Raw genomic sequence first — 15,674 nt, forward strand, 5'->3', positions numbered from 1 at the left:
CGTAACGGCTGCTACAGCTATTAAAGCCTTTTCTCCAATGTGTGCGATACAAATGTGTGATACACTTGTACACGTATAGTAGTATGTGAACGAGTATACCAATTTGTGTGCGTATCAAATGGAATCTGTAAGATATTTTTAATTAACAGCGAATCTATTCGGCAATGAAAAATTACCCAAAATGCATGAAAATAATGGACCAGATTTAAGAATCTTAAAATCAAATGCAACATGTTCGTGCCGCCCCACGAGCACACCCCATCGTTTTTATTGCGGCCTTTGTCTATGCCGCGACAGCAATTACGCCTGTCAACCGAGGACCCCGCCTCTTGCCGCGCGCCTCTCACCGCCCACCACACGTCCTTTCCCCATTCGCCTAAATGCATGCATCGGCAACATGAATAACAGCAGCAGAACGCACAACAACACCAACAACAGGGGTAATCGATATGTAAACACAAGTGCAAGCATGTGTGTGGCGCTGACAAGGACGCGAACGAGGACGAGGACGATGGCAATGTGTGTATAAATTTAGTGGAAAACGAACGAGCGACGGCAGCCCTAAAAACAACGACAGCAACAACAAGTGCAAGTGCGTTGGCATGCAACATGTTTTTATTTAAATCAATTACTTACCAAACATGACGCGCATTCCATGCAAAACACGACCAATAACAACAATAACGGAGCAAATTTAATGGGAAAACGAAGAAGTTATTGGCTTCGAAGCAATCCGTTACTCTGAACATTAGACAGAGAATTGAAAATAAGATCCAAGAGCCAACAAAATTAAATGTTTTGTCAGAAAGGCGTTTCATTAAAAGTGTTCTTTACTATAAAGTATTAAAATATTACTCCATTGCTAAGTGGTCTAAATCCGATATGAGCGAAGAATATTTGAGGTTTAAATTGTTCGAACAATTGACCACGTTTGCCTTAAAAATTATTATGGTTAATTTAATTGGATTTGTACAATTAATGTAGCTGAAGAATATTGTTGGCTTTTGTGTTCTTAACCTCCAATAGAAATTTGCACGTTGTTCTTCGTATCATACAAACTCTTCTATTGCGAAAGCCTTACTCGAATTTTGTAAGCAAAATAATTGATAAATTGAAACCCACTTGCGGCTAGAAAATTGGCAAGCTAGAATACACAGCGGCACTCTCCGTGGGGTATACTGGAAAAGGTTTCACTGGGAAGATTTGTCACAACAATTTCATTGCTGAATTGATATAAATGTTAGATAGACGGAGGGTAATGGTGTCAGAGAAGGCGACGGTTGCAAAGAAGCCAACAAACAACGTGGGCCCAAAATAATGCGCTAAATAAATTGCGAAAAATTACATAAAATATTTAAGCGCATTCAAGTGTAGCTCTATAAAAAATGGCGGGGCATTAAAAATTGTTGAAGCAAAGGCAAAGCGAGCGGCAAATGCTGACAGTCAACAGCCAGCAGGCAGCAGCCAGCAACAACAACAGCAACATTAAATGTGAAAAGGTGAAGGGAGAAACGATGACTGGCTGGCAGGCAGGCAGGCAGGCAGGAGAACGACATCGTGTCAGACACGCGAATAGACAGGACCCCGAAACATGTTCTCAAATAGACATGATGGCAGGAAGTAAGCAAGGATAACAGCCGCTACGCTAGCTTCAGCAACAAAACGTACAAATTATATGTATAAAAAGAAATAGCATCGAAATATTAGACATTTGAGAATTGGCATAGCAAATTTTTGTTCATTCTCACCATCTCCCATTCCCTTCCCCCCGCCCCAACATAAGCTCGCTCCCCATTTCTGACATGCAAATATGATACGCCTGACGTTGTTCCTGTTGATGTTGTTGTTGAATTGCTGTTGTTGTTGTTATTATTGGGCATAAGCTTAAACACACGTAACGTACACGTCGTGTCGCTTTAAAGTTGAACACCACTGCAGACAAATAAACTCCAAATTGTTTGAAACCGAGAAGAAAAAACGAGCGAGAGAAAAGAAGAGAACTGAACAAACAAGAGAGAACGCTACAGTCGAGCAAGCCCGACAGTGTAATACCCTGTACCCAGGCAAACTTGCGTCACTGAGTTATATGCGCCCATAGCAGCAGCAAAAAGAGGAAGAAGAAGAGCGAACTTGTTGCTGCAGTTTGTGGGGGTTGTACTGGCGAGAATTTCTTTCGCTAATAACTTTTCTTAGAATTGACCGAATTGAATAAACTTTTAAACAACAGTAGACAATTATATATAAATTATGTGTGCAAAGTTTGGTTTAGGTAGCATTTGAAATGTGGACGCTATTGACGAAATTCTGTAGCGGGGGAAGGGGGGGAAAATTCCAAAAAATAAAATAAACTCGTCCTTTCTCGGACCTAGGAGAATCTGGATGCCAACTTTGGTTATTCTAGCTTTTATAGTTTCTGAGATCCTCGCGTTCATCCAGACGGACAGACGGACAGACGGACAGACGGACAGACGGACGGACGGACGGACATGTCTAGATCGATTTCTCTCGTCATGCTGATTCAGAATATATATACTTTATGGGGTCGGAGATGCTTCCTTCTGCATGTTACATACTTTGCACAAACCTAATATACCCTTTTTACCCTACGGGTACAGGGTATAAAAAGCAACTCAGACGTTTTTAATGCATTTTTTATTTGGTTGCCGCACAAACGGACAACCAAATAGACGCACATAAAAATAAATAAGGCAAGGGAAGTGTCATGGAGGCTGGTATATTAACACGGAGACTGTGCCTTCAGCACCCATTCACCTCTCGTCCACACATACACACACACACACACACACACACATACACATACTTTCTTGCGCTATTGCCGGCGACTGTCCAGCCGCCATAAATTTCAATGGTTGGTGAATTTTGTATGAACCTCGACATGTAGCTCGCTACATGCTTGACCTGAGACCGACTTCGATGCTTACGAGTATATATAATGAACCCAACGCCGTTCGTGTTTCACCTTTGCTTCCAAAACACATAATTTATTTTAAAAAGACCGCTCAACACGGAACTCCCATACCTACATACATACACACATAAGAAAGGAGTAAAATCGGGAACAAAATCAATATGCCAAGATTTATGTAGCAGGTAATCGCTGCTAAGGTCAGCCAGCCTCCTCGAACCGGAACTGAACTCATTAGAAATGCCAAACAGCAAATGTTGTCATTTACATACACACGCACACACACACACACACACACGCATGCACTCACACACGTTTATGAACGACGAGTGTATATATGATGTCACATTACACAAGAGTGAATATCTTAATGGACCCTCAAAGTTAAGTTGGGTCTGACAAAATTGAAAACTTCGTGGCACGCCTCCACCTCGTTCTGGGAGTAGGGGTGGGCCGAGAAGGAAGACGTGCGTGCAAGGACCGCCAGAGAGAAAGCAAAAAAAAGACACACACGTGCAGGCATATCAATGAAAATGTCATACACGTAAATTGCCAGCGTCTCGCAGAATAAACTGTTGCCTACCTTTAAGTGTGAGTCAAAATGCTTTTCCACTGCAATTTGTGGCAGTTATAGAGATAGGAGCGTGACGAAGCCAATGGGTAATCGTGAAGAAAAAATTGCAAGAATGTTATTAATATTTTTTTTACTTTTTATTTACGAATAGGAACAAATAAAATACAATTTCAACATTGCCGACAGTTGTTGTTTTTTGACAGTTTTTGTTTTGACCTAAGTAAAGAAATACAGACTCTCCAGTCATAGCATCCTCAAGCACAGGCTCCTAACAGTGACTCACGCGGCCATCTCTAACTAGCACGCATGCCGCCCAGCAGACGACGATACTCGACCTGTTCTGGAACACATGTTTTGAATAATTTATGCGGGCGCAAAAAAAATGTGCCCATCAGGACTTGTGCGAAGCGGGTTGGCACTAGGCCAGGCAGAAAGTTTTTTGCAACACACACACACACACATACATACATACAAACTGGCACATACTCGTAGATAGCAGAGAAAAAGAGAAAAGGTGATAAATGCATAAGCAGCAAAAGTTTTGCCTGCCAGCCAGAGCTTGACTGCCTGACTGCCGCCTGACTTACTACTTTAAGCAACGGCAACAGCAGTAGTCGTCGACATCCTGCCGTCCTGCAGTCCGCTGCTCCTTTTTAGTTGGCTTTCGATTTCGCCAGGCTGTGTCCGTTTGCCTGCAGACAGAGCAGCCACTAATAGCGAAATTGCTACAAATCGTTTTGGCCAAACTTGCGGAAGTTTATTTTGCTGTTGTGCACACTCACACATACACACTCACACATACACACACACACATACACACACACACATACACACACTCTTATATTTTTTCGCTTTCACACGACGCTTGGCGTTTGAGATTCTAATTTAGTTGCGCTTGAAATATGCATGCAAACAAATTGAAATAAAAAGAGTTCTTGACTCGAAAGCAATAAAAGCCAAAACGTAAATATTTAGAGCAGGGTATCACACACACACACACACTCACACTCACACAACTATTGGTTGATGCCGCACTCTGGGCTCTTTTTGACGGTTTTGCGAGATAAATACTTTAAATAAAAAGCAAATAAACTTCCTGCCCTTCTTCGCTTAGTCATGTGCAAGTACCTGCATATATATATATATATATATATATATATATATATATATATATATATATATATATACATATCTAGACTATATTTGTATGTATATATACGTATGGTATATGTATATGTTTATTTGCTTACATACTTGGGGAAATAGAAACTCGCAACTGTTGTTGTGCGGGTTAAAGCTGCCACCGTTTTGTACAGGTGTCTTGTTGCGGCTTGTTGATGATGGGAAGGGAGGTAGATGGTGGAGGATGGGGGGTGGAGGGCAGTTCGCTTCGCAGCTGTTTCACTTTGGCGGCGTTTTCATATAATTTATTGCTTTTACCATCGTTAGCAGTTCTGAGTTGGGTTTCGTTTGGTTAGGTTGGTGGTACTTGTCTGTTACTGTTATTGTTGCTGATGCTGTTTTGTTGTCGTTGTTGACGCTGCGGTTTGTAAGCAGGCCAGGCCACAGCCACAAGTTGCGGAAATGCTGCAACGTTTATCATTTGACAACTACGCAAAACAAATAAGAGTGTGCAGAGTGTGCTGCTTACAGGCGTACGGAAGGGTGTGTAGGTCGTGGAATGAAAATGGTAGCGGCAACATGTGCTGCTGTCTATCCATTCTACGTCTTTTAATTAAAAATTATAGGCAAATACTTGCGGCTTGCAGAGAGTAGCAATATAAGCGAGTAAGTTGAAGTCTTAACTTATTCAAATAAAATTGTTGAATAGGGTACATATGCTTTAAACGATTTCTTTTAAGATAGAAATCAGTCGGTCTGTGGCAAGACTCTCTTAAAATTAATATTAAACTTGGCTATTATTGTTATTTGAAGGCGAACTGGTCTGGTTATTACATCTTTCAAACCACACCTTTCCCTTCCCGCCCCACTTCACTTGCACACACCCACCTGCACATACTCTTACATACAGCGCTCCAATAAGCAGACTTGTACCTGCAGTTTTACGCTGCAGTTATTTTTACCTACATGTGCAATTTGTTGCCTCGTGTGCCTGCATTTTCAAGGATGCTGCCATCGACCGCGACATCATCATCAACAACGCACCAACAACAACAATAGATATCCACGGCGCCGTCTGCAGCACCGCACCACACAAGCGGAAATGTCGAATCATATCTGTGCCACAGCCGCGCACACAAACAACGCCCACATATGTATGCACATACGAGTACAGACATTTTCAAACCGTGCGCTGACGAAAAGCCTTTAATCGACAGCAACATATTCGATTTTAATATTCATATGCCTGTCATAAATTCATAATAACAGAGGAAACTGAAAGCAGAGGGCAGGCAAAAATATGAGGGCATCTATATTCTCTGTCTGTGAGTGAGAGATATGTGTAGAGGAGCGCACCTTCATTTTCTTTTAAGAATATTTTGTTTAAATTTCCCATTTCTTTGCAAATAAAAAGGGAAAAGAAAACTAGAAACTTGGCTGGGGTAATATTCCTTCATAAATATTTTGTTTTCTTTAAAAAAAATTAGTCGGCCATTTAAAAAAGTACTAAGTTTTTTATTGGAATTCAGAAAGGCCTGTGCTTTACTAATTGCCCCACAAAGTGTATTCATCACTATGTCGAGACAATTCGATGGAGTCATATTCTTCTGTCCGTCTGTGCTATCAGATGATCTCGGGATAGCCAGGTTGGTATCCAGGTACTCTATATACAGAAAAACCGGGTTGGTACTTTCTTCTCGATACATCCTTCCACTCAGCTTGCCTCGCAACGATCCTTTTGATAAATTACGGCGAAACTTGGCCAAGTTTAACTTATAAAAACTTGATGTCTTTAATTGTATATCTATTTGTGTGCTGATTAGCAATGCTTTAATGTCCTTGCGGAATAGAAAAATCTGCAGACACTCGGCAAATTACCCAGCGGCCTTTGCCAGTGCTGCTGATTCGCAGACTTCTCTGACTACTGCACCCATCTTCGTCACATTTCCTATGCTTGCTGTTTTCATTTTGTTGACCCTCCTTTCTCATTAGAGAAAACTTTGTGCACAAACATTGTTATGGCAACTTGGGTGCGCTGGACACTGGCAGGAAGCTGATGATAGAAATTGTGCCGCCATCTTGTCGCCTTTAAAAATTCCCATTATAAATACCCACACTCATTAGTAGTGGCACATAATCACGCCTTCTTCTCTCTAGATGTAAAAGTATGTGGTAAAAGTATAAAGGCAAGGAGAGATTAGGTAGTGGCGCTATATAGATATGCTTCGATTTTTATTCTGTTTTATTGAATATAAAATCAGTAACGTATACTCAATTCTGCGGCTTTCAAGCTCTTCCAGATTGACAAAATAGATTTGGTTCGTTGGGTGCAGTGGCACGTGCCCATCTCTAGGCCAGTGGAGTAGTGCGCCTTTTAAAGCATCACTCGGAATTCCTCGAGTAGAAGATCAAATGTGGAGCATATACGAAAAATTAAACACACAACAGCAGCACAGACGCATACTGCTCATTATATCAACAACAAAGGCTCACTCACACAGATAAATACACTCACACACACAGAGACACACACACGTAGAGACAGACAAGCACTGGCAGTTGTTGTTGATGACGCTGACACCCTTTGCTTCCGTCGTCGAGGCGCGCACTTCAAAAACTTAACCGTTAGGCATATGCGTGATTATCTCTCTGGGTTGTCCGACAGCAGCAGCAGTAGCAGTTGTAGCAGAAGCAACAACAACAAGAATAAGAACCCTCCATCGCTGCTGCTGCATCCCTTTAACAATTGCTCGCTGACCCAGTTACTCGGCAACAAAGACGGAAGCAAAGGAAACATCAGAGAGAGAGAGAGCGAGAGAGAGAGAGTCTCACTCGGCAACGACAGCGGCAGAGAATAAAAAGGCACATGTCATCATAGAATTCAGTGAATGGCCAGCAATGGCGACGTTGACGCCAACGCCTTGCCAGCGGCAGCAGCGTTGCTTATAAAAAAAAATTTGAAGAGAAAAATGTGTAAAAATTCATTAAAATGGAGCAGTAGCCGGCGACAACAATGGACGCCAAATGGCAAGGCTGTCTGCTGTATGGTCAGTGTACAGGCATAGAAGTAAAGGGACGGGATCGTTTTTGAAATGGGGGTGCCCTGCTTTTAAGCCACAAAGCATATGCGCATATGTGGACAGGACAGACAGTTACTAATCAAATATTTAGAATACTTTTTATAGAGGATATTAAAATAACATTTCCGGTCAGCTTAACAGACAGAAGTGGCGCACGACCAGAAAGGCAGCTGACCGGTCTGGGCATGAGGCGTGTAATGTTATGATGCGCACTAAGTTGGCCATGCCATTTACACACACACGCACACACACATACATCGGAGTATAAACCCCAGCTGCCTGGCACTTGCAACATGTGCTGTATGTAGCATATAGTATGTGTACAGTCGTCGACTCTCGGGAATTTGGTGTGCCATCGGCGCTGTTAATGTGCCATAACGAATGCATTGGAGAGAAGCAATGAGTGCCTTTCCCGCTGTCTATGCCCAAGGGGTTGATTGGGGATTGAGGGCGTTTAAAAATTTAATTACTCGCAGTAGAGCTAGAGCTTGCCGTTCTTCAATTTCCTTCAGATCGAATGTTAACAATGGTCGTGTCATCGCATTTTTATAGATTTCGAGCTAAGCAAGATTAAATATGCTCGTGTCTAACCGAAGCAAATCAAATACTAAAGGATTTTGTCGTTCCAATTTCAACAGCATTTTTAAATTCCAATATTTCAAGAGCAGAAAATGCTATATTTATTTTCAATAGGTTTTGTTTAGTTGTTCTAGAAATTTACTCATGAAGATTGACTAGATTAATGAACACTTTAAAAACTATGTTTCCCATGGTATGTAATTGAGTATTTAAATTATTAAAATTTCCAAACAAAAAGTGAAGCTAGCTTATAGACACAGCTTTTGAAATTACATCACTAGATTGTTTTTCACAATAGAGAATAACTTCCAAATAACTTTACTGAACTCAGCAACGAGCGAAGCTTTACAAATAATTCACAAGAGCAAGAATTCGATCTGCAGTTCACATCCGCAAATATTCACCAACAATTGAAAAATTTCTACTCATTGGCTAGGTTTTAAAAAATTCAATATCAAAAACGATATCTACACCGAAACTTTGCTTAATAGAACCATAAAGCAAAATTATATGCGTGTAATGCTATTTGGGTATTTTGCCAAATCTTCTCTACGGATGCCAATAAAGCGCAAGCCCAAAAAAGTATGCTACAAATTTTTTACCACAGCCGACAAGCGCACGTACAACTACAGCAACAACAACAACAACAACAGCGACAACGAAAACGAAAAACATATGTTGGTGCTACAACAATGCACAAAAGCAGCAACAGCTTCTCTGATATCATTACTCAACCAACAAGCCGCACAACACACACGCTCACGCATACAACCGTACGAGTTTCCGTTTGCGCTTGATGTCGTTTATTGTGTGTGTGTGTGTGTGTGTGTGTGTGTGTGTGTGTGTGTGTGTGTGTGTGTGTGTGTGTGTGGGTTGGTGTGCGTGGCTTGTTCGTTTTTTGTCTGCGCTTCGTGCGGTGTGTTGTGCTCTGTGATATTATCAAGTGAAGTGCTTTTGCGGTTTTTGCTGCTGTTGCTTTGTCTATCACACGTTTTGTGTACGCGCCCCCTCCCGCCCCAGCACTCGTTGCTCGATGTTCTGATGTACTATATGCGCGTGTGTGTGCGTTTGGCTTTGTTATTATTGCTATTACCACATGTTGTTTTTGTATTTAAGCTAATTCTTTTATATATTTGTATATAATTCTATATGTGTATATGCTATACATACTATACATATCTATATAGAACGTGGAGTCACATAAAAATAAAAGCAAACAACAAACAACAAAGCAGAACAGAACAGAGCAAAGCGAAACGTAACGAAACGCGGTGCAGGGAGTGCCACCATCGCCACCGCCGCCACCACACCATGATAAGCCAAGTGGCGAATTCAAGCGTAGTCAGCATTGATAGCAGCATCCAGCAACTAGACAAAGCGCACAATGGGTGGGGGTGCTGAGGGTGATGTGTTTGTGTATGTGTATTTGTATTTGTGTGTTTGTGTGTGTGTGTTGTGCCAAGGTACTTCACACAAAATTACCCTTTTCAATTTACGCTCTTGCTTCCTCGGCTTTTGTGCCATGGCTGCCTTTGTGCCAGGATTTGCTTGTTGGTCCGTCGGCTGACTGTCTGTCTGGCTGCCTGCCTGCCTGCTTGTTGTGCTCGTTGCTGTCGTTTTCGCATTTATTGACTTTTTGTCATTGCGCTAATGCATGGCTAGCTGAGCAGTCGAGCAGTGGAGCACTCACAACCATACAACCAAAGAACCGAACAACCGAACAGTCACACACTAGGTAGTCCGTAGTCAGCAGCAGCTTTATTTTTATGGCGCGCATTACATTTAATGTTGGCTTAACTTGCCTCGCCCTAAGCATTTCGGTAACTGCTCGTTCAGCCCTACCACTCGCCGTTTTCTGTCTTTCTGGCCCTCTGGCTCTGGCACATTTTTGCGGCTCTTGGAGTGCGGTAATTAAGTGTCACAAGTAATTACAATACACTTATATGCCGCATTACTTTTAGCCGCAGCCCAACTAACATGGTTTTGTAATTAGATTTTAGCGCCACTATTTGCACTGCCATTCACCCCTTCCGTGTGGCCAGGTATATTGCCTTAATCATTGTTTGATCATAAAGGTAACCCTAATCTATTCTTGGTCAAGTGTTGTGAGCCTGGCTTGGCCTGGCCTGACCTGACCGCTCTTATTTAAACGAATGCGCTGTGTAATTATTTACATTTTCAAGCACCAACAAATAGCAACGAAAAGATATCCCAAAGTTTGTTTAGCGACTCGTTGGGAACTTTTTTAAAAATGAAAAATGTTTTCGCTGCTAGCAGCAATACAAAAATATCCCAAATACCAAAATCCTTCTTATTTTTAAAGGTATATGTAAATTTTCCGAGATCCTAAAACTGATCCCAATTTTAAAGTGGACTCTAGCATCAGTTACCAAGTGTTCGAAATTATTAGAAATTACAGCTGTAACATTAAGAAATATCAATAAGTTTAACACTTTATTATTTAGACATAGTTGTAAGAATGCGCCAGGAAGCTCAATATATGTTTATTAAAGAATTCACTTGCATGCCAACCACTAACAGATCATATAGTATATCTGAACCGCAACATTACCAAGCTCTATTTTTTCTGCCGCTGCCAGCATGACCAGCAGTCGATGCTTTACAGTGGGAAATATGAAACCACTGAACCACCCAACCACCCATCTACCCATCATCCAAACAAGAAATAACAAAGCAGAAACGCAAACCAGAATTTGCTGTAATTGATTTAACTTGCGTAAATATTAAATATTTATATTGTTCTCTCTCTTTTATTTTTCTCTTTTTATGTACCGTAAATACTTCACCTACTACTACTACACACACACACACAACCACAACCACATACACTCAACTACCAACTATTGCCTTCAACTTCTCTGCTGTGCCTGTGCCTTCGCCTTTGCTGTGCCTCTGCAATATCAACTATATACAACAACAAAAAATTAACAAAACTGAAAAACCCGAATTCCAACCTGCCGCCTGCGTCTTAACCGCTATACGACGCGTCTCTACCACACAGCGCGGAAGTGACGAACTTTTGAGTCAAGCAGCAGTCATGGCGCCCGCTTCCGACAATAATAATCAGGACCTGGCCACAAAGAAAGCCAAGCTGGATTCGAGCACCGTGCTGGCCGGCGGACTTGGTAAGTCTTATATTCTTTCTCTCTCTCATTTAAACTCTATCTAACTACCATCAACCTCCCCTTTGCCTCTGTTGCCTTGTTTTGCTTGCCTTAACTTTCCCCTGTGCCGCTTTCTTGCCGTTGAAAAAGTGTTCAAATAAAATGAATTTCTAGCCTTACTTTTAAGACTTTTGGGACAGCGTCTTGGTTTGCTGCAATTAGAGTGCAATGATGACGATGGCGACAGGTCCGAAGCCGAAGCCGGAGCCGACCACAGCAGCTAAGTGGCTTGGCGACATTTCAAATTGTCTTAGGCGTCGTCTTACACATAAGCCAACATACTAACCACGCCAACTTTGGTTGGTGGAGCCAGAAATCTCTCAGGCATGCTCTGGGACTGTCCACCCCTACAACCACGGTCCTCTATTTATACCAACGATTGTTCGCTCAGGTCTAATTAAACGCGTAGACAGCCACAGCCGATACACACACACACACATACGCACATAAGCACTCGTTCAACCGCGCACGCTTCCACGTTGTGCTTATAGCCAATTAACCCACTAATTAGCATAGAAAATAAGTCAACAAACATTTGGCCTTTTGTTGGCGGCTCTGACGAAAATATGGAAAAATAAAACGAGAGCAACAACGGGGAACACCGTGGAGGAGGCAGGAGAGCAGGAACATGAGGACGGCTGGAGGAGAATGGAGGCGGCATTTATGCGCCGCGTACGCACTTTTGGCACATTAATTAACAGCGCGTGTCTGTGAGTCTATGTCTGTTTGTGTATATGTATATATATGTGTGTGTGTGTGCGTCAAAGTAATAAAGCTAATCAAAAACCGCGCACGCCAAATACCAAAAACCAGAAACCAGAACCACACATTAGGTAAATATTTGGCAGAAGCCGCCACTATGGACGCCAACAATATGCCGGTTGCATGCTCAAAACCGAAAACCATGCAACCACAAAATGATTTCACAGGCAAACAAATCAATATACAATATTTTTACCCAGGAAGGCCAATCTAGCAGCCATCGCTCCCAAATTCCAAAGTGTGGGTGAAAAATGGCGGGATGGGCGAAGTGCAACACGTCAAAATGTAAAAATAATAAAGTGGTGGTTCGGCCTTTTGCCCTTTGCCAGAGGGGCGGCACATCCTTCCCTTTTCCCTCCGAAAGGACTCGTCGCCGGAGCGGTTTCTTTTGAAATTTCGTGTTAATTATTTTTGACCACCGTGTCCACCTTGCGGCCACGTCGACTACGGGACGGCAGACTCGACCTCCTCCAACCGCAAAAGTAAACGCAAAGGCTGTCTGGACAAGCTTGGCCTGCGGCCCTCACCGCGCGCACGTTATTAAAATAAACAATAAACAATGTTTACCATTATTGAACGCTTATTGGGCGAAAATTTAATTAATGCATGCATCGTTGGTAATTTTCGTTTGTGGCTCTTGCTGAAAAATTAAAAATTAACGCCGATCGCTCTTTTCACGGCGTTGTCGAGCACTGATGCGGCCGCGAACATGCTTTTGGTTTTTTTCAATTAACACTCATTATTGGGCGCACGCGGTGCTCGTTAACCGTGTGTAGCGACTTTACAGTGGGCTTTCAATACAATCAATCACATTTGACAATTTAGCAATCTTCTTTTGCAATGCAAGACCATCTATTCTGACCTTCGTTCGAAAACAACTTTTCCTAGGCTTAACAGATTTGCAAACTGATATATATGTGATATGATATGTACAGGAAAGCGTCAGCGACTCCAATAAAATATAAACTATATATTCTTATTTGGCATAAAAATTATCTGCTTGTCTGTCTATGTAGATAAAGTACAGGTTTGAGAAAACGGCGCGGCTAAGCTTAGTAATAGACATCTCTAATACGTGGGAATCACGTGCTGTTTTCCTTGGTATTTTTAACGACTTATATTGGGAAATTTATCGATCGAACAGCATAGCTGGGAAGTGGAGGAGCTCATCGAGAATTTGCAGCTTCCCGAACTTAAGAAAGCCTATTTCTGGGTGTTTTACATGCAAGACATGTCTTAATATCACAGAAATTGCAAGGAATTCAGCTGTCCTTTTCACAGGACAACTCAACACTCAATTGCTATGCAGTTCCAAAGGTGGAGAGTATGCTGAAGAAGTGCTGGCTTTACAGGTCGGCCGCTCAGTCACCCGGTCACATTGGCCGCTGTCTTCTCTATGTCGATTTGTGTGTCTATGTGCGTCTGTGTGGGTGGGTGGGTGTGTGTGGAGGTGTTAGGGTGGGTGGCTTAAATAAACGCAAAAGCATAATATTTATTTATTACTTTACAAAGGACTTTTCTATTAATTAAAAAGCAACAAACCCATGCGCACACACATACATACACAAGCGTCGGTGTGCGACCCTGGCCAGCTTTTTGAAGAGCTGTGAAAGAGTTTCGAGCGCCCATTGTTCAATGCTGCTGCCGCTGTTTGATTGTTGTTATTGCTCTTGTTGTTCTTGTTGTTATGAGCTGTGGTAGCTTGATTGTTGCCGTGGCCATTACACCCGAGGCTAATGGCAACAATATCAACAACAACACAGGAACATGGAGGAAAAGTAGAAACTGCGCGACCACATCGAAGTAGGAAAACGATGCGTGCCGGTAGCGGCGGAGGCGACGGAGTTCAACCATCGATGCATACAGCAAACTGTGTACAACTGAACTGAACAGAACAACGAGTACATTGTCGGAATTCAAAAGGTGTCTACTAGTACTACTACTACCATTAAGGCACAGGTTGGTGCGTGTTCGGGCCTCCATCTTACAACCTGACACCAGATACCTGCGGCCATTTTAATTTTCAGCGAAAAAATTGTTGCGCAAACACATAACACACAAATTTGCCGACATTTTGGCAAGCAGCGAAAATAAAATTGTGGATCCTGCTATTAAAGACGGAGGCTGAAGTCGCTTTAATATCCTCATTTTTCTTTTCACCCTCACCCGTGTCACGTACGTCCGCAACACGTGAATGTATCGGATGCAGAAATCTCATGAATTCATTTATCTGCTGGCCAGGAACATGCCCTAGCCAATTGTATTGAAATCCACTTAAAGCTGCGTCGCACACACACGCACACTAAGAAGAAGAGAAATGAAAACGCCGACGCGAACCTTGCAGCAAAAATAATAACAAAAGAAATTGCTAAATAAATGCGTGAGGACACTTTTATTGCGTTACAAACGCAAACGAACGCCAATGTAAACGGAGGCAGCAGACAACAGCCATAACAACAAAGCCAGACCAGACGACAAGCAAATGCCAAAGAGGAAAAAATTCCAAAAGCAACATGGAGCATTGTGCTTTAGACAAACACAGGCATACACTCACACTCGCACACACACACACACACACACACACACGCACACACAATCGCACTTGTGTGGCCAATGACCAATTGTTGCTCTGGCAGTTGTTGTCGGTGGTGCGGTGCCACGTCCTACTATACATCCTACGTTCTGTGGCGTTCTATCGGTTGGCCGATTGTCTGGCCTGGGCTTGTCATTTTGGTCAATATGTGCAAGAACAACACTAACACGCATACACACGCAAATCCTCCCACACACCCACCCACCCACACAAGCACACACAAACACAATTGGTCAGGCGTCAGCAGTCAATTGTATTTTTATGCCACTAAACCAATACACTAACACACGCTTCCGTTACACCGGCTTAGCGGCCAGTGACTATGACTGGAACCGGATCAGGCACAGGGGCTGGATCAGGAGCTGGGCTGGGGCATTGGTTGGGGTAGGATCGGGGGCAGCAACCAGCAACAAAAAAGTTCTCCACGTAAATGTAATAAAAACACTTTGGCATGTGCATGCGAGACCAAATCGTCGCTCCCAACACCCCCTACCCAGCACTCTACGCCTTTGCCCCTGCCACGCAACAACGCTTTTGGGGCACTTCAATGCATTGAGTGCCAAGGCGTGTTTGCACAGAAAGCTCGGTGGTGTATATATGTAGGAGTGTGAAGCACACTTCCAGTAAGTGCCCCGAAAACGCAAAACTCTCACGAATTCAGTTTTATGTGGTCCGTCATCTAATAAATAGTTGCGTTTGATTTACTTTATTTTTATTACGATTATTTTATGCACGCCAAAATCTGCCACCAGCCAGGGCTGGCTACGGGTTCCCGGTGTCATAATCTCTCCCGACTGCCGAGCTAGCTAATTTGCACAGCGTGTCTCGTGTTGAGGGAGTTCGAAGAGTTGGT

At 42.7% G+C, this 15,674-nt stretch overlaps 1 protein-coding gene across 5 annotated transcripts in view; it reads left to right on the plus strand.

Moving 5' to 3' along the window:
* Positions 1-15,674, plus strand: part of LOC115620510 (polypyrimidine tract-binding protein 1) — a 217,378-nt gene that overhangs the window by 160,471 nt on the left and 41,233 nt on the right. For all 5 annotated transcript variants that reach the window (XM_030513769.1, XM_030513772.1, XM_030513770.1 and 2 more), the window contains one exon: positions 11,304-11,427. In XM_030513769.1, coding sequence (XP_030369629.1) covers positions 11,304-11,427 — 124 coding nt within the window. The remainder of the gene's footprint in view (positions 1-11,303; positions 11,428-15,674) is intronic.

Source organism: Scaptodrosophila lebanonensis, unplaced genomic scaffold (assembly GCF_003285725.1).
Source record: "Scaptodrosophila lebanonensis strain 11010-0011.00,11010-0021.00 unplaced genomic scaffold, SlebRS2 tig00000024-arrow-pilon, whole genome shotgun sequence".
Classification (NCBI taxonomy): Eukaryota; Metazoa; Arthropoda; class Insecta; order Diptera; family Drosophilidae; genus Scaptodrosophila; species Scaptodrosophila lebanonensis.